The 26,244-nt window shown below is 42.8% G+C and overlaps 1 protein-coding gene across 3 annotated transcripts in view; it reads left to right on the plus strand.

Annotated features, from left to right (window-relative positions):
* Positions 1 to 26,244, plus strand: part of C2CD2 (C2 calcium dependent domain containing 2) — an 85,134-nt gene that overhangs the window by 2,023 nt on the left and 56,867 nt on the right. For all 3 annotated transcript variants that reach the window (XM_063446979.1, XM_063446969.1, XM_063446988.1), the window contains exon 2: positions 1,860 to 2,764. In XM_063446979.1, the coding sequence (XP_063303049.1) occupies positions 2,513 to 2,764 (252 nt within the window). In that variant the 5' untranslated portion in view covers positions 1,860 to 2,512. The remainder of the gene's footprint in view (positions 1 to 1,859; positions 2,765 to 26,244) is intronic.

Here is a 26,244-nt window from a genome sequence, read left to right on the forward strand (position 1 = left end):
CGTATATTCCACGGTTGTCGGTAAATTTGCATTTACAAAAAAAATGTTTGCTTAACTTTTTTTTCTTTTTTGGTTCCATATGTGTATTTTTTGGAACACCTGCCAACTATTGTTTCTAAAATGCAAGCTTAGGGGGGAGGAAAAACCTATATTTTCTACACAGTGGGGTTTATGCATTAAACAGCAAATTGCCGTGAACTAAAAAAAAAATAACCAAATTGCCAAAATAATAATAATAACAATAACAAAGTATTTAACCAGGAAAGGCACATTCAGATGACTCTGTTTTTTTAGGTATGTTACGATCGCCCAACATTCAGGGGTAGTAGCAGATTTTGAAATATTCTTCAACTCAGCTGTTGTCACAGGTTATTTTAGCCCACATTTTATGGTTTTATTTTCCACTTTTCTACAATTACAATTAACTATTTAGTGAACAAAGCCACAGTATCACAGATCATTGCACACTGTTCTCATACCATGGAGACCATAATGTAATGTACAATACACTGATACTTGTAATTCCAAAAATGCCAAGTATGTCTGTAATGCCAGGCCTATACTGGATTCAAGCAGATTGCCTGGCATTATGTTAACCTGTTCAGTCCAGAAAGACTTGTACGCTTTGTTCTGTATGTTGGGGGATAACGGTTTAGTTAGAACTAGTTACGCTTGAAAATAGTGAGTTTAGAGAGTTTTCCCAGTTGGATTTACCTTTGAAATTCCTAACTGTAATATCTAGGAACAACCAGGAACAACCTGGAACAGCAGTGACAAGCTTAACGTTTCTTTCCTGGTTTATTATTATTATTATTATTATTTCACTTTGGCTGTTTTTGGTAAAAAAAAAATAAAAAAAAAATCTAAAATTCCCATCTCAGTTTGCTACCACTGTCAGTTTGCTGATTAAAGTTGCAGTTTGCAAAATGTAGGTCAAAATCGTCCAATCTGAAAAATGTTTTAGCTCTGTTATAAAACTGGTATCTAAGCCGTAGCACACCTTGGATCGTTTGTGAAGACTCACTGTATAGAGTAAACATTTTTAGATAATTCACACTGAAATTTAAATACCTCAAGGAGGCCCTTTTAACAAAGGAAAATTGTGCTTTTATCATAAGCGAATATGTATGCTTTGCTATACGTGTGTGCACCAGTACACATCAGTCACTGGCAGCCATTTGGTGTGCCAGCTGTCGTGCTAAGCATTATGGGAAATGCAGTACACAACAGCTGCAGTGCCAGAGTTTAGCTGTTGCTGATAGAAGAGATTCTTCTGTTTTATTCACTGTTCTGCCTTTCATTTCTTTGAATTCTACATGTTCTTAATTATATAACTCAAATGAAATTTCAAAAAATTTATTTTAAAAACTTTAATAAGCCCTATTGCTTTATGTGAAGTGCAGCTCTCACAAACCTCAGCCAGTCTCTTTTTAAAACAGGCAAGCACTGCAGACTATTTTTCACACTCCAGGGGTAGAGTAAAAATTAAAAACTTCCTTTTGTTTACAATAAATCCTGTTGTCTGCTTTTTCTGCATTGTTTGAATGCATAAACCAGGAAATGACCGAGATCCTTCAGCCAATCCTGGGTCTCCCAGTGTCTTTCAATGGGAGCTTAAAAGTCGCCTTATAGAGTTCCAGGGAAGCAGGGTCAGTATATCTGCCAGTTTTGACACTTATCTTAAAGAATGTGCAAGTGGGCTTCTGTGAACATCAGCACGCAGGCCAGTTGAGCCCAAAATAACCTTTTGTGAACTGGTTGGCTGGCATAGAATAGTGGCACATGTAGTCCAACACTAGCTAAAAGGCTATGAATTTTCTTTATGCATTTTTCTAATTCTGTGTGTGTATCTTTCACAGTGAGACTGCCACAGATCAAGCTGTTCCTTTAAATATCTTGCAATGTTCTCTGCAGAGGGACTAGTGGGAATCTCCGGTGTTCCAGGAAGAGTACATTTTTTCCGGATATCGTAAATATCCCAAAGCTACCAAGACTTAGAGGGGGGGCTGTAAGGAAGAAGAGGCGAATGGCTCTGTACCTTGTTTCACTTTTCCCTTGAAGCCTAGCTCGAGGGTGAATGACTGTTCGCTAGCAGGTTTTAAGCCAGGGACTTTCTGAGGATCTTCCAGAATCTGAAGCAGTGAACCTTCAGAAACAATGATGGTGGGAAACTCTCCAAACTCTGCTGAACGTTGAGAATTCGTGCACTTGTTCCATCGTCACTTGTCCCAGCTAATATATGCCTGAGATCACACATTGTCGGTGGAATTGGAAGAATGTTCTTGCATCCTTTGTGCAGCAGTGACTCTGTTGCAATGTTAAGAAGTCACTAGGCATGAATTGGAAGTGTTTTTTCTTGTTAATTTTTCTACCTTTTTGAAATACACCCCTTTGAATTTTGGGGCATCCAAAAGAGAGCATTTTGGAGATCTACTCTTTTTTATTTTAATTTTTTCGTATTTAACTACTGTGGAATATACAAAGTCTGGACAATAGACCGTTATGCGAAGTCATGTTTTGGTTTGGAGGTACCCAGTGGTTATTCTTGGTCTCATTGTTTATTGCTGCTGTGGTTACCCTTGGGGTGTACCTGTTTCAGTATGCTCTGGGCATCTTTTGGGCACGTAGAGAACAATCGGCGTCTTCTCATGGGCATAGTGAAGCCAGCTCTCTCCTGTCCTGGATACTTGCCCTACCCAGCTGGAAAAACCAGTGGCTGAAAGCTTGGATAACTGCCCTGAACGAGGAAGCGGGCAAAAGAGGGGTAAGAATATATTGAAAATGTTATTTATTTCTGTTTTACTTAAACTGAGCTAACTGACCCTGTACGTATCAATAGGAACAAACGTTGGCTTGTCACACTCAGGGTTAAAACGTGTAAAGAGTCAGTTTCAGCTTAATTGTAAATTGTCAGGATTTCAAAGTAAAATTTCAATTTTAGTTCACAGTAGCCGAAATGGGAAAAAAACATTCAAACTGTTGCAGATTTGTAAAAATAATTAGGAACATCACAAAGAGACTGTTTTAGGCTGAACCACTTGTCAATCTACTGTTTAGTCAATTCTAACATTTTCCCCTCTTCTTGTTTCAATCCAGTATGTTTAGTAAACATTGGGCCTATTTTACAAAGCCAGAATAGTGGAGAATCGACAAGATAATTGCAAGTTTTAGGTCAATCTAGTTTGGCCAGTTTCTCAGAGAATATATGGACCTGTTATTTGTAATTATCTGTTGTTGACAATTCGTAGCTTAGTGAATAAATCCAGTTGATTTAAATTTAGTTTCCCTTTGTGCATCAATGTGTATTTTTGCACAAATTGCAAACATGCTTTTACAACTTAAAGTGGCACTATTGGCACCAAGAACACTTCATCTAATGGAAGTGGTTTGGGTGCAGGGTCCCTGTTCTCTGTAAAAACTCTGTAAAACATTGCAGTTTATGAGAATCTGGTAGACAGTCTCTAGAGGCGCTTCATGCAGTTTCACAGAATTTGACTCCATGAAACACCGCTGGACGTCCTTGCGCTGTGCATGAGGATGTCCATGACCTAAAAAATCCCCATAGGAAAGCATTGCCTCATTAGGTACCCATGTCGGCAGAGGAGGATCACGACCCAGCACCGATGGACATTGATGCTGCAATCGCGTAAGTGAGGAGGGGGGGGGGGGGTGGGTGGTGCATTTTGTATTCCTAACACTATTGTTTTACTTTGAAGCAAACGTGAACTATTAGCTACCAATTTCTAACATTTCTTGTTCTTTCTGACATTTTTGATAAGTAAACAATGAGCACATGTTTGTTTCAGATGAACCCGTCTTGCTGATCAGATAGGGGAGGGTGGCAATTTCAGATAGTACATGTTATCAGAGGGTGTGCCTCTCACTTTCTTCCAAACTGGTTTGTTAAGAAGTTTTTCATAATACAGAAATAACATTGAAGGAGAAATGCTACTTTTCTGACCTTAAAGGGCTACTATAAGCACCAAAACAACTTTAGCTTAATGAAACAGTTGGTGTGTAGATAATACCTTTTGCAGTCTTAATGCTCAATTATCTGCTATTTAGAAGATAAATCACCTTTTTATGCAGCCCTAGTCACACCTCACCAGGCTGTGACTCACACAGTTTACATGGAAAAAAAAGGTAGTTATTAAGCACAGTGTGTTTACTTTAGAAGTTATCTATTGCTCTGTTAATTGGCTTTAATTACACACAGGAGGCTGTTGCATCTCTTGCATGTAATTAACAGAGCAGGAGATAAGAAATATTCAAGGCCACTACAGGGAGGGCAGAATTATTAGGCAAGTTGTATTTTTGAGGATTAATTTTATTATTGAACAACAACCATGTTCTCAATGAACCCAAAAAACTCATTAATATCAAAGCTGAATATTTTTGGAAGTAGTTTTTAGTTTGTTTTTAGTTTTAGCTATTTTAGGGGGATACCTGTGTGTGCAGGTGACTATTACTGTGCATAATTATTAGGCAACTTAACAAAAAACAAATATATACCCATTTCAATTATTTATTTTTACCAGTGAAACCAATATAACATCTCAACATTCACAAATATACATTTCTGACATTCAAAAACAAAAACAAATCAGTGACCAATATAGCCACCTTTCTTTGCAAGGACACTCAAAAGCCTGCCATCCATGGATTCTGTCAGTGTTTTGATCTGTTCACCATCAACATTGCGTGCAGAAGCAACCACAGCCTCCCAGACACTGTTCAGAGAGGTGTACTGTTTTCCCTCCTTGTAAATCTCACATTTGATGATGGACCACAGGTTCTCAATGGGGTTCAGATCAGGTGAACAAGGAGGCCATGTCATTAGATTTTCTTCTTTTATACCCTTTCTTGCCAGCCACGCTGTGGAGTACTTGGACGCGTGTGATGGAGCATTGTCCTGCATGAAAATCATGTTTTTCTTGAAGGATGCAGACTTCTTCCTGTACCACTGCTTGAAGAAGGTGTCTTCCAGAAACTGGCAGTAGGACTGGGAGTTGAGCTTGACTCCATCCTCAACCCGAAAAGGCCCCACAAGCTCATCTTTGATGATACCAGCCCAAACCAGTACTCCACCTCCACCTTGCTGGCGTCTGAGTCGGACTGGAGCTCTCTGCCCTTTACCAATCCAGCCACGGGCCCATCCATCTGGCCCATCAAGACTCACTCTCATTTCATCAGTCCATAAAACCTTAGAAAAATCAGTCTTGAGATATTTCTTGGCCCAGTCTTGACGTTTCAGCTTGTGTGTCTTGTTCAGTGGTGGTCGTCTTTCAGCCTTTCTTACCTTGGCCATGTCTCTGAGTATTGCACACCTTGTGCTTTTGGGCACTCCAGTGATGTTGCAGCTCTGAAATATGGCCAAACTGGTGGCGGCAAGTGGCATCTTGGCAGCTGCACGCTTGACTTTTCTCAGTTCATGGGCAGTTATTTTGCGCCTTGGTTTTTCCACACGCTTCTTGCAACCCTGTTGACTATTTTGAATGAAACGCTTGATTGTTCGATGATCACGCTTCAGAAGCTTTGCAATTTTAAGAGTGCTGCATCCCTCTGCAAGATATCTCACTATTTTTGACTTTTCTGAGCCTGTCAAGTCCTTCTTTTGACCCATTTTGCCAAAGGAAAGGAAGTTGCCTAATAATTCTGCACTCCCTGTGTATATATAGCCTTAATTTTTCTTATATCCAAAATAATTTGCAATAATCATTGTTGGATCAATCATGGCTTCTTAATATTCCTGATCTCATTAAAATTACAGACCATTATGTACTCATACCGAGACACACCAAAAACAATCAAACCGTTCCTCAAGTATAAATACCCCTTTATGCCACAGGCCACATTTGGTACCTAGACCTAGACCACAAATATGTTTTTATAAGCAGCCATTATTTCCATTTACTGTTAAAAAATAACTCATCCTAAACATTGAATGTTCGCAAAAGCTGTTCCTTCACCAGTTTATTTTTGAATGTTTCCCATATTTGGCCACTCACATCCTATTAATAACCTCCTATATACTGTGATTATTGCTCTTTGTTTATCTGCTGTTTATATTTTTGTATTTGCCTTTGTTTTATATAACATGTTTTGCTGCCAGAATGAGAACACTTTCCTGGCACACAAAAGGCTGTGAAAAAAGGAGGGAAAACAAATACTCTGCAGTTCTTAGATTAAAGCTCCCACTACCAAATATGGCTGAGGGTGATAGGAGCCACAGGAAGGGGGAGGGTTTTCTTTTGATTCTTGACCTTCACAGTGCATTTGAATATCTTGATCAGGTTTTGGCACTCAGTTGGTTTAAAAACAAAATGACACCTCACTTCTATAACTCTATTGTTTACTTTTACTGAGGAAGAGACACCACCGCCTTTTTGCTTTTTTTTTTTTACAGAAAAGTATAATAGATAAAACATAACAGTAACGAAAACCGATATGTGTCAATCTTCAAAGGATATGCACGAACAGTGACGGTTTTCTATATCAAAAAAGAGGAGTGCAAAGTTGGAACGAATGTTGTGTGTAAAATAAAACTTTATTGTAGGGTTTTCACCTCAGGACAAGTTCCCCTTACTAGCTGCCATGCTGTTGTAGCGTAGAAAGGAGAGATTAAAAGATCTCCACAGTGTAAAATGTATCATAAATTGATTAGAACGTATGTAGATAAAAACACACTCACAAATGGTTACGCACCATTCATAACGTGCAAATACAGTTTTGTAAAAATAAAAACAATGGTATAGTTTTCATTTTCTGTGCCAACGCATTTCGTCCAGTGTCTTTTGTTGCACTTAAGGAATTTATAATGGACAGTTTGTGGTATTCTTTTCACTTAAATGATCCACACTAATCTACAGCCATGCACATCACCTTTTCATCATACCTGTAGCAGAAAATCAAAAATTGATTTAAAAAAATTGGATTTTTTTTTTTTAAAAAGAGTAAATTAACCCCTTAAGGACACATGACATGTGTGACATGTCATGATCCCTTTTATTCCAGAAGTTTGGTCCTTAAGGGGTTAAAGGATGACTATAGTGTCAGGAAAACAAACCCTGTTTTCCTGACACTATGTCATCCTTGGGGGTCTTTACCCTCAGGGTCCCCTCCCGTAGCGCTGAAGGGGGTTAAAACCACTTCAGCAGCTTACCTTAATCCAGCGCCGGGCTCCCTCGGCGCTGGTGTCCTCTCCTCATCCGCCGACGTCAGCTCCCAAGTGGAGCGGAATGCACATGCGCGGCAAGAGCCACGCGCGCATTCTAACAGTCCATAGGAAAGCATTGCTTAATGCTTTCCTATGGACGTTCTGCACGCTGGATGCGAATTTCGCATCCAGTGTCGCAGAAGCACCTGTAGCAGCTGTCAGGAAGACAGCCACTAGAGGTTGGATTAACCCTGCTATGTAAACATAGCAGTTTCTCTGAAACTGCTATGTTTACATGTGAAGGGTTAAAACCTGAGGGACCTGGCACCCAGACCACGTCATTGAGCTGAAGTGGTCTGGGTGACTATAGTTTCCCCTTTCATATGCATTTTATGCTTAGTCATACTCTGCATTATAATATGCAGTGTGAAAACGGGATCAGTGTTTATCCACTGTAACGTAAACCTTAGAGAGATGACTAAATTGAAATAAAGAAAAAAGAGGAGAAAGGATGAGTAAAAATAAAATTTATAGGGTTATTTACCAACTTATTTAAATGAGAATTAAAAGCGAATGTAAAATTCAAAGTCAAAATATCTAAACTGGAAAATTCTCTAAGTTGGCTATGATTTCTCTTTGGGTACTTTGGCTTTCATTTCAAATTCACTTTCAATTCATACTTTAGTACATAAACCCTGATATAGTTTATTAATGAATTATGTTACCTCTAAAACCATATTTGATCTATTTATTGCCAGATTTACTTGTAACGTGCTCCCTGCTTCCTCCGTCAACAGGATTCTTTTTAATTAGACGTTTTAACGACAGCTTGAAACCCTAACACCGGCAATTTCCAATCACAGCACGTCGTTTGTAAGCTGTTTCTTATTTGGCACTCTGAGGCTTTTACTTAACAGCCGAGATAGCATGTCACATTAAATTTAAGTGGAAATGGAGAGAACTTTGAACTTTCTGAAGGTGTGTGTGTATTGTGTATATTATCACAATCGAACAGGGCCTCTGCTCTTGACTTTTCAGTATATTTATGGCCACGTTGCAACTTCTGTCATATACACAAAAAAATATAAATAGAAGTGCACTCACTGGACCTACTTTCAATTGCTTGCAGCGCTGCCTTTGTTTCTCCAAGGCAGTAATAAATACAGTAGTCCTCTCTGGACTTTTATCACGATGGTGGTCTGAAACATTGACTAGTGTGTTCACTACTACCTTGAGAAATAAACGCGTCACGGCAAGCAATAGAAAATAAGTCCAGGGAGTGCGCTTTTATTTTTATGCCAGTGTTCTTTCAAGTGTTTTACACACTTTTGTTTGCGTACTTTGCCCGAATCTCAGATAACACACAGAATTGTGTAGCTGAGAATGGGGCAAGATGTGACTCTGCGATGATACCACAGCCACTGATCACGCGACCTGAGTTCAGTTAGGGAGAGTATAGAATATTAATAAAACTAATATTTACTGGCAATTTGGTCTCTATCCCTGCAACGAGTCCCACACTGCAGTGCCTGTCCTCCGGGGCCAACACAATAGACAGGCCAGCCCCTCAATCCAAAAAATGATTTTAAGTTTACAAAATTGGTTGCGCCTGGGATTCTCAGAGCAAAATCTTGTATGGAAGTTTGCCACAGTTTTCGTCAAGGGAACTCTATAGTCACTGATACCAATACATCTCAATGAATTGGTCTGGGTGCAGTGTCCCCGTTATCTTAACCCTGCACTGTGAAACATTGCAATTTTTGAGAAACTGCAATGTTTGGATTGCAGGGTTAAGTCCACCTCTAGTGGCTGTCAACATGACATCCACTAGAGGCGCTACTGCTGCACCGACCTTGTAAAGCTTGGTCATGCGACACAGAAGCATTGATTTAATGCTTTCCTATAGGAAAGTGTGAGTGTGCCCACGCCACTCGCCACACATTCGCATTAGGTCCCCACGGCCATGCCTTCTCCGTGACATCACTGAAGGCAGAAAACTAAACTTGGTGCTGGAAAAAGGTAAGGAAAACATTTATTTTTTCAATTATATAGAGAAATGGGGGGGGGGAGGGGAGGGGAATGCACCCGAATAAGTGCAGGGATAGGAACACTATAGTGGATTTGGATTCCTAATGCTATAGTGTCCCTTTAAGGCTTTCTTACGAAAAATCAGTCCCTTTTCCCGAATTTCTCCGGATCTCCCATTTATTCATCTTGATGAAGAAAGTGGCTAACAAGGTGAAAATGGAAGAGGAGCATGATATGAAATATAGCAGAGACTGAATGGCTTACAGACTGTGTGGGCGTGTATTTATAATATAGACAGAAAGACTTACTGACCGTGTGTGTAAATCCAGTACCAGGAACTGAGTGGCTTACAGTGGGAGTTTCCCCATGTGTGTGCATCGTATAGTTGGGACTGAATGGCTTTCAGTGCGTGTGTGTGTGTGTGTGTGTGTGTGTGTGTGTGTGTGCGTGCATCATACAGTAGGGACTGAATGGCTTACAATGTGTGTTTGCGTGTGAGTGTGTGCATCGTACAGTATTGACTGAATGGCTTACAATGTGTTTGCGTGTGTGTGTGCATCGTACAGTAGGGACTGAATGGCTTACAATGTGTGTTTGCGTGTGTGTGTGCATCGTACAGTAGGGACTGAATGGCTTACAATGTGTGTTTGCGTGTGTGTGTGCATCGTACAGTAGGGACTGAATGGCTTACAATGTGTGTTTCTGTGTGTGTGCATCGTACAGTAGGGAGTGAATGGCTTACAATGTGTGTGTGCATCGTACAGTAGGGACTAAATGGCTTACAATGTGTGTGCGTGTGTGTGCATCGTACAGTATTGACTGAATGGCTTACAATGTGTTTGCGTGTGTGTGTGTGTGTGCATCGTACAGTAGGGGCTGAATGGCTTACAATGTGTGTTTGCGTGTGTGTGCATCGTACAGTAGGGACTAAATGGCTTACAATGTGTGTTTGCGGGTGTGTGTGTGTGCATCGTACAGTATTGACTGGCTTACAATGTGTTTGCGTGTGTGTGCATCGTAGAGTAGTGACTGAATGACTTACAGTGTTTGTGTGTGCATCGTAGAGTAGTGACTGAATGACTTACAGTGTGTGTGTGCATCGTACAGTATTGACTGAATGGCTTACAATGTGTTTGCGTGTGTGTGCATCGTACAGTAGGGACTGAATGACTTACAATGTGTTTGTGTGTGTCTGTGCATCGTAGAGTAGTGACTGAATGACTTACAATGTGTGTTTGCGTGTATCGTACAGTATTGATTGAATGGCTTACAGCGTGTTTGCATGTGCGTGCATCGTACAGTAGGGACTGAATGGCTTACAATGTGTGTGTGTGCATCGTACAGTAGGGACTGAATGACTTAGAATGTGTGTTTGCGTGTGTCTGTGCATTGTACAGTAGGGACTGAATGGCTTACAATGTGTGTTTGTTTCTGTGTGTGTGTGTGTGTGTGTGCGCGCGCATCGTACACTAGGGACTGAACGGCTTACATACTGTGTGTGAGGACATGTGTACACCCGTGTAACTTCCCAAAACTGTATTGTTTGGCTTCCTTTAGACTATATATTTGCTCATCATTCTATCTGTAACCTCTCCAAACAAAAAACGCTCTTTCTCTCTCTCTCTCCTTCCTTCTGTACTCTTCCAGCAGTTCTGTATTGCTGTAAACGTTTGTAAATATTTCTGCCTTGCCTTCGCTAAAGCATTATTTTTCTTACCAGCTGACTGTCTGCAATGAAACTGGATATAATAACTGATGGTAAACAATATTTAAATAAATAGCTTCAATATACATTTAAAAATAGTCTGATTAAATTCTATTACCGAAGCAGACGTTCTCTGTACCGCATTAAGTGGTAAGCGAGAAAGGTGTTGCGGAATATCGAGAGCCTTAACATGTTTTGCTAACAATAGAGACGCCGTGCTAACTAAGCAAGTTTTTACTCATTGTACATAATTAGACATTAATGAAATATATTTTCATAGGAAATGTATAATCTAACGTTTTTTTAAATGTAGAAAACTACCTCTAGCTGTAATGATAATTGTCGAGTACACGTCTAACAAAAGAATGTTTAACTTTTAAGTTGGGAAATATATAGAGATATGGTAGCCTAGGAACCATCTTAAAGGTACTGGCTGGTATATTGTGCGGAGTCTTCCATAGGCCTTGGGATTGTTTGCCTTTTACGTTATGCCGTCTATTGTTTAATTTTCGATACCTACGTTATATGTAGCAGTTAGGAGTGGTTGTTGAGAGATATTCTCAGTTAAACTACTCGGGATCCACCTCTGTTAGTATATGCTCGATGTACAGACATAGGATGGCTCTGGAATCTTCTGCACAAAAACATACAGACTGCTATTTTCATACAATTTCCACCCACTGTAAAACGGAAGAACAAGTCTGTATGCATACCGCGTTGGGTTGACAAAGAGTTATTGAAAAGGTTTGCATTGTTATTTTTTTTTCATTTTCCCTTCAGGGTAAATCTGAGCTTCACATTGATGGATTTAGCTATTGTGTAGTGAAGAGATTGCTTCATCAGACAGCTGGTCACTGGACCATGTGCTTTTAACATCTGTGATTCCCTGGGCTGTGTCCCTGCTTCCTCTGGGACGTGGGAAGGCAGCATTAGATTTGCAACCAAGGATTTCAATTTAGAGTGTGTTTGGTATGTTTTTTATTTTATCATTATTGCAATGATTATTTTAAAGTGGCTATATATTTAGCAGTACATTGGACAAACAAGGCAGTGAATGTATAAGAACATAAGCCAATGAGTGACCCATTTAAGATTACTCATAGAGACTCAGGGAAACAAGGGTATCCCTGATAATTATGTCAAGAAGGGGACTCGCGTTACGTTGAGGTAACTGAAAAAAAGCTACGAGAACATTAATGATGCAAAGATTTGGCTCATCCCCAAAAATATGGATACAAAACAGTCGACAATTGTTTTTTTTGTATGGTGAGAACAGGATAGTAACCCCATCCAGGGAAACGGAGAGGGCGTCTACATTGAAGACATAACTAAGCAACAACAAAGTAAAACAGACTCTTTCTGCTGAAGAGAAAGACGCTTGTTTTGCAGCCAGTCCCGTTAAAAAAAAAAAAAAAATTTAATCCCAGAAGGGGAATATTTAAAACCCAGTGGTCTAGAGAGGAAGATGTCTCTCATCAACCTGCAAACCGCATGATCTATCCTGATGATTATGCCTGGACGGGGCGTGAGCTGCCAAAATCAGCAAACGTACAACGTTAGTCAATCTATATGATCTGAACTAGCTAGTGTGTTATTTCCGAATGGCAGAACAAAACTGAACTGTAAAGGAATCGCACCGGCTACACCATGATTTCCCATGCGGCAAAATAGCACATCCTAGTGCCAGGAGCTGATGAGTCCAAGAGGAGGGGCCGAGCTTTGTGAGAAAATCTCTGACATTCCATGACCCCGGGAAAGTGCCCAAGCCACTAAGGGTAGACAATCTTGGAGCATCAGGTTGTGTGACTTCCTGAATGAATTTGTATGAAGGAGAGGAAACGATAGTAATCGAAGAGTATCCTTAACTGACATATCCAGGAGTTCGGGAAACCAAGGTTGTTCTTGCCAAAGTAATGTTATCAGTGTGATAGATACTTGTTAAAACGTGAGGTGGTGAAGTACGTATGCCAACATCATGAGAACACAAAGCCTCCTTGACATGACCGTTGTTGTAGAAAGGCATCCAACATTAGACATTCCGGGAGTAAACTGAAAAAGTCCCGAGTTTGGTAGTTGGTTCTGGATGGGAATAAGCCCAGATAGCGCACAATTTATCTGAATATCTATTTGTCCAACATCCCGTCATTGGCATCCTGCCAATTTCTGGAAAACCAACCTGCCATCGAACATGGAATACCTCCCGGGTATTTCAATACCCGGAAGGTATTCCATCAGAAGGGTGAATTCAGCTATTCTGTTTGGGCGTCCCTATTGGGTATCCCATTGAGGACATGAAATGCTTTGTTTTAGCTATGCAGATCAGGAGATATATTGTTGAGCTAATCTGTTCAGGAGATGCATTGTTTAGCTGTCCCATCCAGGATATGTATTGTTTTAGCTATTCCATTCAGGAAAGGAGATGCATTGTTTTAGTCTCTGATTCTCTCCAGTAAATGTATGTATATTGTGTCCTAACAGTGAGGATTCGAGACCACATAGTCCTATTGAGTGTATGTATATTGTAATTACTTTCTCTTCCCTTCTTTTGTTTAACCAGCCTTTTGACCTTTTGCAAAAATAATGTCACTCCCCTTAAACAGTTACATCCTATTATGTAATGAACTAATCTCTACATGTTCTCCCTATCTCTGGTGGGGATTTATTCACTAAACAGCACAATTTAGTAGTAAATTAAACACTAAATTAAAGGGACACTCCAGGCACCCAGACCACTTTTCCCATTGGAGTGGTCTGGGTGCCAACTCCCATCACCCTTAATCCTGCAACTGTAATTATTTCAATCTGTCAGACAGCCACTAGACAAAGTGTTTTAAACGACGTTGGGCATCCTCACGCTATGTGAGGACCTCCAGCGTCGCCGAAATCCCCATAGGAAAGCATTGAATAATGCTTTCCTATGGGGAGGTCTAATGTCAGCCGACGGGGGGAGGAGTGTGGGTGGAGCCTGACCTAGCGCCAGGGGACATTAGTGCTGGATTCTGGTAAGTCACTGAAGGGGTTTAAAAGCCTTCAGCAATATGGGATGGGGGGGGGGGGGAGGAGGGCACTACAGGGTCCTGCAGTGCCAGGAAATGGATTTGTTTTCCTTGCACTGTAGAGTCCCTTTAATAAATGTAGGGCAAAATGTCTGGTTTGGCCAAATTCTCAGTCTTTGATTTTGTCATAGCAAGCATATTTTAGTCTGAGCGCTGAAAGATTTTATGTTTATGTCCGTATCTTTATAATGCATTATTGGGCACTATTGAACTTGCTCGGCTCCCCGACCCCCTTTTGTTGGTCTTATCAATTAATAACCACGTCGTGCGAACAGACGACACATATAATTTTTACACAGGGTTGATATTCGGACTAAGTCACGTGTGACAGGGTTGCAACTAGCCAACAGCACAAAAAAACAAATACCTCAGTTTGTGTAGTGTTGCAAGCAGAAACACTGCACATATAGACTCCTGCCACCATGATCACTTTAACCGTTCTGGAATGGTTAAACCCCTAAATTGCCTCCAGCGCTGGTCTCCATTCCCCTCTGGCGGCTTCTGGCTTCTGAATTTTCACTTTCAGGAAGTGCGAAGTGCCGCCAGACAGGGGTGCTGCTTATTGCGTTAACTTTAGAGGAAAAATGTAGGATTTACAGGAATTTATTTTGTAATTGGAGATTGAACAATAGTACTCCAGTTCCTTGCATTTGTGTTGCAACAAGACCACTAGATATGTTACAAAGAACATCAGATCACCAGCAAAGGCAGCCACTTTATGATTAGTTGGGCCACTAGTTACCCCCTCCACCTCAGTGTTTCCTTCTAATGCAGAAAGTAGAGGTTACAAGGACAGAATAAATAAGATAAGGTCAGCTGATGCTCTCAGCCAATCAGTGACTCCATTCACTAAACTGGCTTGTAAGTGGTACATTTCTTTACAAACCGATTTAATGAATGGAGAGTCACTGATTGGCTGAGAACATCAGCTGACCATTCTCAGCCAATCAGCGGCATCCCTGCCTGGTGGGACTCCGTGCTTCCTGAAGCCGGTGTTCTATCATTCTGCTATACCTGTCAGATTTCTATACCCTCATCACTTCCGGGGAGGGGAAGCAGCTGGATCCTGTGCTGCACATGCGTGCTAGCACTCCTGCTACTCCTCCACAGCCAGGTCCTGGAAGGTAAGTAAAACTAGTTTTACACTTTCATTATAGTTAGTGCATTCACTAAGCTTAGGACATGTGACATTTAGGGTTAATGTTAGGGTTCAAATTAGAGTTAGGATTAGGGACTTGTTCACATTTAGTGATATTTCACAATAGGGGAATATCACTAAATAGGGATTTCTCACACTCTATTTTAACCCTTACCCCAAGGGTTAGGGTAAGAATAGAGAGTGAGAGAGGTTAGAAGCACTTACCTAACCCTAATTTGAACCCTCACTTAACCCTAAATGTCCCATGTCCTAAGCTTAGTGAATGCACTAACTATAATGAAAGTGTAACACTAGTTTTACTTACCTTCCAGGACCTGGCTGTGGAGGAGTAGCAGGAGTGCTAGCAGGCATGTGCAGCACAGGATCCAGCTGCTTCCCCTCCCCGGAAGTGACGAGGGTATAGAAATCTGACGAGGTATAGCAGACTGATAGAACACCGGAACCCACCAGAGGGGTCTTTGAGGTCAGAGTGTCTTCAGGGGCCTCCCGGCACCATATAAACTTAACTTTTATGAAGTTGTTTTCGTGACTGGAGCCCTTTAAAGCAGGGCTCGACATGTCAACTGAAAATTGTGTCCTGGCTCCTGGGATTTGTGAGACCGTTCCTTTTGAGGTGGGAGGGCATCTGTGCATACAGTAGGCGGGCAGCGAGTGAGCTCTGATCTCCCTGCTCTGCTCCCTCGTGTGCTGCTTAGTGACATTGGAATATGATGTCACTCTGCCCCCGGAGCATAACAGGGAGTTCACAGCTTTCAGTACAAAGGTAGGAAGACTTGGTGGACTTAGATTGAATGAAAACCTGTAATAATTAGTGTGTGTGTGTGTGTGTGTGTGTGTGTATATATATATATATATATATTTGTATGTCTGTCAGTGTGTGTGTGTGTGTCTGCCTGTGAATCGTGTTTTCACTTTTTTTTTTTTTTTTCCTACGCTGTGCCGGTCTTCCAGTGGCTGGCCCCACCTATGACTGATATCATCAAGCTGATGATCTCAGCCAATCCAATGCTTTCCCATGGGAAAGTATTTGGAAGCTATTGCACAGCTATTGCACAGCTATTGCACATGCGCTGCAAAACGCTGCGCCAATCAGCATCTTCTTCACTGTGCAGCAGTTCACTGACAGAAAGCACCGTAGTGGCCGTCTGAGTGACTGCCACTAGAGGGATAACTAGGAAGCTTTGTAAACATTTCCTTTTATCTGAAATGGCTGTGTTTACATTGAATAGCTTGCAGGGACAGGCTATAGACACCATAACCACTATGTTAAGCTGCGGTGGTCCTGGTGACTCTAGTGTCCCTTAAAGAATTGCATTTTTGTCATTGAAAATAAAGCTTTAAAAGTTTACTAAATATCGCAGAGGCAGGACCAACACAGAGACAAAATATAACACCACGCAGAAGGGTACAATACGAAACGAACACAGCCGACGCATACACACAGCACACGCAAAACGGATCACTTATCCTCATACAACAATAATACGTGACATATGTTTATTATATTAATTATGCTTATTTTTTGTATGTCTTTTATGCATGATATACATGTTACACAATGCATACCGGTGTTATGGTACTTTTTGAAAGTAAACCAAAATGTTCAAATGTCTATCTGTTCCTGTCCAAATCAATAAAATTAAATTGCGTATATACGCTGAAGTAATTAAGTCTGACACACGAGGTTCAGGTTAAAATAACTTCGAGAAAGTTTATTGGCAAGTGAAGAAAAAGCGGGCGCGCAGGCCCTTTTAAGAGGCATTTTGCGTCATCATTGATTATTAGAATATCAGCAAATAAACATCATCAATTGGATTAATTGTTAAGTGACGGAGTTAGTGTCTTACCTATTGGTTAGTAAAATTAAGAAGTTAGCCCCGTGCCCACCCATCAGAGGTGGGATTATTCTGGACACGGGTGGGGGACAAGGGGGTCCTAAGCGTCATTTTACACGGTCAATGATATCAGGCCTCATGTCCAGGTGCAAGGTCTCTTATGAATAGAACATTTCATTACTACTGTGTTCTCGTGGCCTTCAAACTATACTATCTTACAAGTCCTAAGGAGTAGCCGGCAAGTCTTAAGGAGTAGCCAGCACCTCCTGGTACTTGTCCTTGAAGGAAACACAGTCTTTGTCTATTGTATTAATTGGGTTGAGAAGTTCAGTCACGTAATGTAGTTTTAAAATGAACAAGTTAAGTCATGAGGACAAAATGGAGGATTGAAGAAGTCAGGTTAGGAGGACAAAATGGAGGACGAAGTCACAGTATAAAGTTAAAATGGAGTTAGTACAATAATTCAATACAAGTACAATAAAGATTTTTAATAATTCCACATCAGTCCCCCCTATGAAATGTTAGATTCTAAGAGATAAAACTTTATTATGTTAGTATCAGAAGACGTGTTAACCCAAAGGCACAGAAACCCCGTGGCCGCTAGCTAGATGTTAATGCAAAGTGCGAGGCTGTCCCTAGATCTGACCCTAATAGGCTAACCATCCGTCAGTATGGCTCTCGAACGCTTCACACCCAAGGGTATCCCATGGCAGCTAACCCACCACTTCTCCACATGGGGCCTTTACCATTCACTGACAGATGCTGTCCCTAATCTAGTCCCTTCCTAGAATTCCTGCACTTTATCAACAAAGGGGATAATTTGCAGCGGCAGACAGGGTGAGTTGATGTCTTGGAATTCTTGGTCATCAACTTCGAGATGGGTCAAAGTGGGTGTTGCTTGGTCAACAGTCTTCATGAGGGATTTTCTCAGACATGGGAGGACACAACAAAAGAGAAGAGCAAAGATAAAAAGAAAAATTAGTATAGCCATACCAATCTGCATTAAAGCCTTTTGCCATCCTGTCATCCAACCAAACCATCTTTCCCAGGGATCTTTTATCCCAGAATTCCTTTTTAACTCTTCAGACAAGTCATTTAATTTTTCTATAGCTAGTGTGACTTTACCATTAGGGCCTGTGTTTTCTGGGATGTAGGTACAACATGTCATAGTGTCGGGCAAAATCTTACAAACCCCTCCTTTTTCGGCTAAGATCATATCTAGGGCCATCCTATTCTGGAAAGTCATTTGGGATGTGGCCTGTAACTGTTCGGCCAACCCCTGGAGGGCGTCTCTGGTGTAATTGACAAAACGCTGTTGATTATAATAAATGTAATTTATCCAATTTAGATTCTTGTTTGCGGTAACTATGGTAAAAATTGATTCAAATCCTGCAGCAACTTCATCCCTAGCTTTAAACTCATTGGGCACCCCCCTGGGCACTCCAATGGCATCAATATATACATGAGGATCAAAACTTCCTTTCACTGGGGCGTCACGTTTAACCTTAGTGTGGCTGAACTCATGGGTGTTGAGGTGTGTGTCAGAAATAATATGTATAGGCATAATGGCCTTAGTCAAAGTACACTCTCCCCACCATTCCGTGTCCATTCTGGATCTCAGCTGTAAATCCCCACACAACCAGTAAATGTCTCCTAGTGACCTAGTATGGTGTTGCAGCAAGCGTACAGGAACAGTTCTGTATGTAGCACAATAACCTTTGGAAAAGTTACCCACAAATTTACCAATACCATCGTACATGGCATAGCAAGTGTAATTACCTTTATATACGGTAATACCATCAGGGGGTTTGACGTCTTTGGCTAGAAGAGGATACTCCTTTGTCCATGCAATACATATGGACCTGTTAAAATTATAGTGATAGGCAAAAAGGCTTAAAACACATTCTTCTATATCTACGGGTAGGATTAAAGGTACGGTACCCAGGTGAGGCCGGGCACCTCCACACACATAACATGCGGTTCTATTATGCTTATTAGCATTATATTTCATCCATTCTAACCATAAATTTACATCATTAAAACCTGTTTCAGCGGCCATGGTATCTTCAAAAGTGGGGTTAGCAATGGCCATCATGTCCTGAAAGGTCTGGATATGGGGTTTTAATGGGTTAGGGACCATATGGGTGGCCCCTTGCCACTCAGAAGAGTTGCACATATCTTTGAGGTAGAAATGCCCTAATTTCTGGTAGGAACCCCTTTTCCAGTACATTCCCATCACATACTGGTCTGCATCGGTTGGGCTTGGGTGCTCAATGTTAAGGATTAATTTCATTGGTGTGCTCCCCCCAGGCTTTCTCAAAGTCATTCTCTGGAGAAGCGATCTACCACGATCATCTACTTTAGCTACGGCGCTTTTTGGTTTGTAACCCCAGGCAGGCCCGGCATTCCACCCCGCCGCCCCCCAATGGTCACAATTGTGCCCCCATTGCTTGTCAACTACACAAACATATGGGTCTTTCGAATGAGGGATATCTCTATAGATGCTCTGGATTTGTGGTGTGGGAAATGGGCATTCTACAATATCACAGTAGTCAAAGGTATAAGTAGCCACCTGGGTGCATGATGAATTATACCAGAAGGTGTACCCACTAATGTCTTTGGTAATGGCTACTTGCTGGGCCTTCATAAGGCTAATTAAGGAGAAGATGTACCAGAGATACATGTTTGTGCGATATTCGCCTCCTCTGGGGCAGGAGATTTCTTGCAGTGGGAAGCGTGGATCCAATTTGGCCTACCGGCCAATTTGACGGAGGTTGCGGTAATCAGGAGAACTTGGAATGGACCGTCAAATCTCGGTTCTAGAGTATTTTTCCGCACAAACTTCTTAACCAGGACCCAATCTCCGGGGAGTAGGTTATGGGAACCTGTATCCAATTCGGGATCTGGAATTGAAGAGAAAACTTGGGCATGTATTTTGTTTAGGACATTTGCAAGTTCAGTTACATAGTCTACTAAAACATCTGATTGGAGTTGCAACTGCTGCGGATAATAACAACCTAGTCTGGGTGCTGTCCCAAATAGAACCTCATATGGGGACAGTGAATGCTTCCCTCTAGGTGTGTGCCTAACACTAAATAGAGCTATTGGTAGGCTTTCTGGCCAGGGCATCTTTGTTTCTTGTGACATTTTTAACATTCTGGTTTTTAGAGTGCCATTCATGCGCTCCACTTTACCACTACTTTGTGGGTGGTAAGGGGTATGGAAGGCTAGAGTCACCCCTAGAGCAGTCCAAATTTCTTTAGTCACAGTTGCTGTAAAGGCTGGGCCTTGATCACTCTCAATGACTTCTGGGAGTCCGAATCTGCATACAATATCTGTAATTAGGCGCTTTGCGGTTGTCTTTGCAGTGATATTGGCCACTGGGTAGGCTTCTGGCCAGCCTGAGAACATGTCTACTATTACTAGTGCATATTCATGGGGCCCACTCTTGGGCATTTGGATGTGGTCAATTTGAATTCGTTGGAAGGGGTACATGGGCTTTGCCAGGTTCTTTGCAGGCACCTTGACTGGTCTTCCCGGGTTGCATTTTGCACAAATAACACAGGCTTTGCAGAAGTTGCTTATCAATGTTGTGATTCCGGGTGCTTCATAATACTTCTGTATGAGGGCGGCCATCAGTTCTTTTGACAGGTGTGCAGGCCCATGTGCCCATTGGACCACTGCTGGGTATAAATTTCTGGGAAGACAAAATTTGAAGTTGTTGTAATATATTCCGTCCTTTTGGACAGCTCCTTTCTTTTTCCATTTCTGGATTTCCTCAGGAGTGACTGCAGCTTGTTGTTCTTGTAAAATTCGCAAATCAGTAGGAAGAGTTTGCAAAGCAAAAATAGGGACTTCTTCTTCTTCTTGTTCTTCTTGTCCGGACACTTCTTCATCCACTTCCTGCAGATCCCTGGCCGCTAACTTAGCAGCTTGATCAGCCAAATGGTTGCCCCTTGCTTCATCTGTATCCAATTTCCCGTGGGCCTTAATTTTCAAAACGGCCACTTCTTTGGGGAGTAGGAGGGCATCCATTAGCTCCTTGATTGCAGTGCTGTGTTTGACTGGTGTACCGGCGGTGGTAAGAAATCCTCTAGTCTTCCAAATTAGGCCGAAGTCATGTGCCACACCCAGAGCATATCTTGAATCTGTATAGATGTTGGCACGTTTTCCTTCGGAAATTTTGCATGCTGAAGTCAGAGCCTGTAATTCAGCTTCTTGCGCAGACATTGCTGGCGGTAAGGATGATGATTTAATGACTTCATCTGTTGTGGTTACGGCATATCCTGTGTGATATGTTCCTCCTTCATCGGCATATCTCGATCCGTCCACAAACAGGGTAAAATCCGGATCTGGTAATGGGTTCTCATGCACAGTTGGTAAGTGCACTGTTTCCATTTTCATCTGTTCAAAACAGTCATGAGGTGTTTCTGGGTCATAATCATTCTTTATGACCAGATCTTGGAATTCCTTTTCCAGGAAATGGCGTGGCCATGCTTCTAGAAGGTCAGTTGTTGGGTATTTGACAATACCATTTTCCTGTAGCTGTTCTTCATTCATGGTGGCCCATAGTTTTGCCATGGGCCCAAGATCATTCCATGACCTTGTCTTCAACTTGGTAACAGGAATATGTGGGATAGCAGTATCCCAATGACGGTAAAGGTAGTTAAGTTGTTGAGGTAGCTGGATCAAGACCATGCTATTGCCTTCAGAGTCACAATAGAAGTCTTGTGCAGTGAGCTTTACATCGGTCCGGTGGTAAAGCTCATCTTCATAGCAAGGTTCAGGAGTAATGTTCGGTTTGTACCACGTGGTGCAGAAGGCGTGATCTGGGCCTTCACAGAGAGGTTTTTTGCCTTCATAAAATGTCAAATGTGGATGCATGACTTTCTTGATACATCCACAGAGCAGGTGAATGTAGGTTTCATCCGTGATAAATCCATAATAGATACCCCCCTCAGGGAGTGGAAGAAGAGTGGACGGATTAAGCACTTGACATCTTTGGATGGAAATGTTGTCAGGCAAAAGAAGATGACACTGTAAGCGTAGATGTCTGGCTGGAGACACGTGCTTGAGCTGGACTTGGTTGATGATGGCAGAGATGTCATGAGGGGCCAAAACAACCAGAGGGTGGCCAAGGACCAGGTCTGAGGTTCTTTCTATGAGTTCTCTCGCAGCAAAAACAGCCCTGAGACAGGAAGGAGTCCCTCTGGCCACAATGTCCAGTTGACATGAGAAATATCCAATAGGTCTCTGGCGGCCTCTCAGGTCATTAGTTTGGGTGAGAACTCCTGTTGCATGGCCTTGTCTTTCAGAGACAAACAATTTGAAAGGTTTGGAGTAGTCAGGTAGGCCCAAGGCAGGAGCAGAAGCAATGGCACGTTTGAGGGCAGTAAAATTGTCCAGAGCTTCATTGGTCAGACCGAAGGGTTCGGACTTAAGAGCATCATAGAGAGGTTGCATAAGCAGAGAGGCTTCTGGGATCCATGCTCTGCAGTAGGAAATGAGGCCTAGGAAGGCATGAAGGGACTTAGAAGTCCTTGGAGGCGGAATGTCTAGCACAGCTCTTACCCGGTCCCGAGTAAGATGTCTGGTACCTTGAGATAGACAATGTCCAAGGAAGATCACTGAAGACTGACAGAATTGTAGCTTGATGAGTGAAGCTTTACATCCCTGTTCTGCCAAATAGGAAAGAAGACTAAGTGAACACCTTTCAGTAGTGGGCATATCATCTCCACACAGCAGTAGATCATCCACATACTGAAGCAGGACAACCTCTGGGTGGTCAGCTTGCCATGGGTCAAGGATGGTGCCCATGGCCTTTGCAAATTGACTTGGAGAATTTTGTGCCCCTTGGGGCATGACAGTCCAGGTATACTGCTGCATCTCATGAGTGAAAGCAAACAGGTATTGACAGGATGGGTCCAGTGGGACACTGAAAAAGGCATTGGCCAGGTCAATAACTGTGAAGAATTTTGCAGATGGTGGGACTCCAGAGAGCAGAGTGTGAGGATTTGGTACAAGAGGGGTGTCCAGGACGGTAGCTTCATTAACAGCACGGAGATCCTGGACCATCCTGTACTTTTCCGGCTCACCCTTTGGAGTTTTCTTTTTCACAGGAAATAATGGGGTGTTGCATTCAGATTTACATTTGACAAGGGCACCCTTCTCCAAGAGTGCCTTGATGTGGACAGAAATTGCAGCAGACTGTGCTGGTTTTAATGGATATTGTGGTTTTCTTGGTAACTTAGCTCCTGAAATAAGCTTTACCACCACAGGGGGAACATTTAGGTGACCTATGTCCTCTGGGCCTGAGGACCATAACTTAGCTGGCACCTGTGTTTTTAATTCCTCTGGGAAATTGGACCTTAATTCTGCTGCCTCCTCACGGGGCTTTTCTAAATGCAGCATCAGAGGTAAAGAGCATAGGGCTGAAGTGTCTGATACAGACAGAGGTGTAAACATTTCTACCTGCCCATCCGGGGTAAAGGTGATGGATGCTTGCAGGCGTGAGAGAACATCAGCACCTAACAGGTTAATGGGGCATGTGGAGGATACTACAAAGCGAGCAAGCAGGCTAGAGCCAACTCGTAGTGGAGTTGTTAAAGGGCTACGTCTTGGCTGGCCATCCACTCCAACACAAGAGACATCAATACTGGACAGGAAGGATGGGTCTGGCAGGTCTTGTTCTCGTAGAACACTACGGGCTGCACCTGTGTCAACTAGAAATGTAGTAGGATGGTCTTCAATGGGCAAAGTCACTGTGGCAAGTGGCCCTCCCTTATCCCCTGTAGACGCTGCCATTACAGGGGTTACGGACACAGGCTTGCCAGTTTCCTAATCATCTGGTTCTTCAATAATTGGAATCTTTTTCTCGGTCTTGGGGCCTGGGGCAGGCTTAGAGAACTTTCTGGGTGCCCCAGGTTCCTTTTTAGGTTCCGGACAATCACTTCTGTAGTGTCCCTGAGCCCCACAATTAAAACAAGTTACATCCTCTAACTTGACACCCTTGGTGCCAGAGGTGATGGGGGTAGCGCGGGCCACCATGAGTGGAGCTGGATTGGGTCTTCTTGGGGTCTGAACAGATTCCAGACCTCTAGCAACTAAAAGCAGGGTATCCAAGGGAACAACCTTGTATTCAGGACGTGCAGCAATGATTCCCTTGCGTATAGAGTCTTTAACACCTTGGACAAACGCACCTGACAGCATTTGTGAATGAATCTTATCTGTAAGATCAAACCCCAAATCTGTGAACATTTGATACAGTCTTGCATGAAACCTTTCCACTGATTCTCCTTTATCTTGAATAACATCAGTAAGGCCAGCAGCCTGATCCGCAAGTTTGTCCTTAGCCCATTCTCTTAATTGGGTGCAAAAAGTTACTCCAGAGGGGTAATCAACATCACTGCTGAGTAGATCTGTACTGAGGTGTCGGGCCATACTTGGCCAATATGCATCCCCTGCTTTGATAGCACAAATGCTCAGCAAATCACGCCATGCGGCGGAATAAGTCTTTTGAATTTGAACTATCCCTCGGTAGAAGGGCATAGGCTGTTTTTCTGGGTCAGGGAGTGATTTCATTAGAGCACTAGCTTGAGTGGGATTGAAAGCAACATATTTAGGAGGGGCCTGTTCTCCCCGACCCTTGTGGCCAAAGGGGTCATCGATAGAACGATGAGTTGGGGCTCCCGCGGCAAGCTCCGATGAGACATGGGACACCCTGTCCATCTCGTCATCATCGAATTCTATGATATTGGCTCTTTTGCGCGGTGCAGGGCCCGCATGAGGTGAAAGGATCGGTGGTTGGGAACGAGCCCCGGATGCAGGGGTGGCTAGCGAGTCATAACCTGGGGATAGGTAGTCACCGGGAATTACCGGCATCAGGGCCGAACTGGGGGCCGCCATATTGGTGGCCGGAAAAGGTGTTACATTAGGGTTAAGGGAAGGAGTGGCGGCCATGTTAGATGTGGGCACACCCGGAGCAACCTGTGCCGGACTGGGCATAACCGGAACCTGGGGAGTGGCTTGGGGAAGGGGTAGTGGATATCCGGGATAGGGCAGGGCCATGGGATATGGGAAGGGGTAGGGCCAGGCTGGGGAGGGAAAGGAGGTGGGGTATTGGACTGGGGCGGAGATGGGAGGGGACGGAGAGGGATTGGTAGGGGTGGGTGCAGAGGGAGGAGCCGGGGTGAGGGTGGAAGAGGTGGTTGGCTGGGCGGATGCAGAGGGGAGGGGATCATTAATGGAGAGGGATTGTAGGGAAGGGATGGCAGATGAAATGGTAGGGGAAGGTATAGCAGGTAGCGTAGGGATGGATGAGGATGATGGGAATGTCAAAGATGGGGAAGGGGAAAAGAAAGATCCATCAGAATTCAGGACCGGGCAGACAGGGGAGGTAATGGGATGGGTGTTAGGAGGATTGGGAGTGGGGAACATAGTCGGCTGGCTATCACTTATGGCTGACTGAACCTTGGGGATAGACATTCCCTGGGCGCCGGTTTTGGGCGCTGGCTGAGGGTAGACCCCAGCAACACAATTATTATGATACACAAACAATTTCACACCTTTGTGATTTATCTCTTCCTCAACCCAACCTTCTAGCTGAATAGCCTTCGCTACTCTATACCATGCTTCAGCAGTCTTTAATAAACCATTATCTGTAAGCTTGCCTTTCTTTTCTGTCAGTAACCTACGCCAACTTTCTGGTTGCAATCTTCCACATGTCGGTACAGCAATTCTACATACTTTTGCAATCTTTTCAACACCTTTAACCATTTCCTCACCCTCTCTGTCTTCGACTAAATCACATGCTAACCAGCCCTTACTGGGCTTGCTTAAATCCTGTCCCATAATCCCTTTACCCCTATACCAGCGTCCTAGATATAGGGAGAGAGAAGGAAAACTGAACAAGAACGTCTACAATGCTCGACTGCCACCCGAGAATCGTGGGATTTTCTCAGGTGCGTCTTCCCAAAACGTAGACTAGTCACTGAATCCGCCTACCCGGGGTGGTAGACACGGATTGGAGCGAGGTGAGAAGTGTGTGACCAATCACTTCTCTTTCAAGAGAAATGGGAGTGGATAGTATAATAATATAGGAAGTTTAGAAAAGATGAAAGGCAAGGAAAAATCCTTAGAGACAGACACAGGAGTTCATGAGACTCCTAATAAAACAGACAAGACAACAATACAATCGAAATACAGTGCATGCATTACAGTTCAAATAAAATCAACAATAATCCCTTTCCTTCTACATGTGCTTACTCCAAAGTCACCTTTCTCAACCTCGTAGTGTCCCCGCTCGG

Source organism: Pelobates fuscus, chromosome 1 (assembly GCF_036172605.1).
Source record: "Pelobates fuscus isolate aPelFus1 chromosome 1, aPelFus1.pri, whole genome shotgun sequence".
In the NCBI taxonomy this organism is placed as follows: Eukaryota; Metazoa; Chordata; class Amphibia; order Anura; family Pelobatidae; genus Pelobates; species Pelobates fuscus.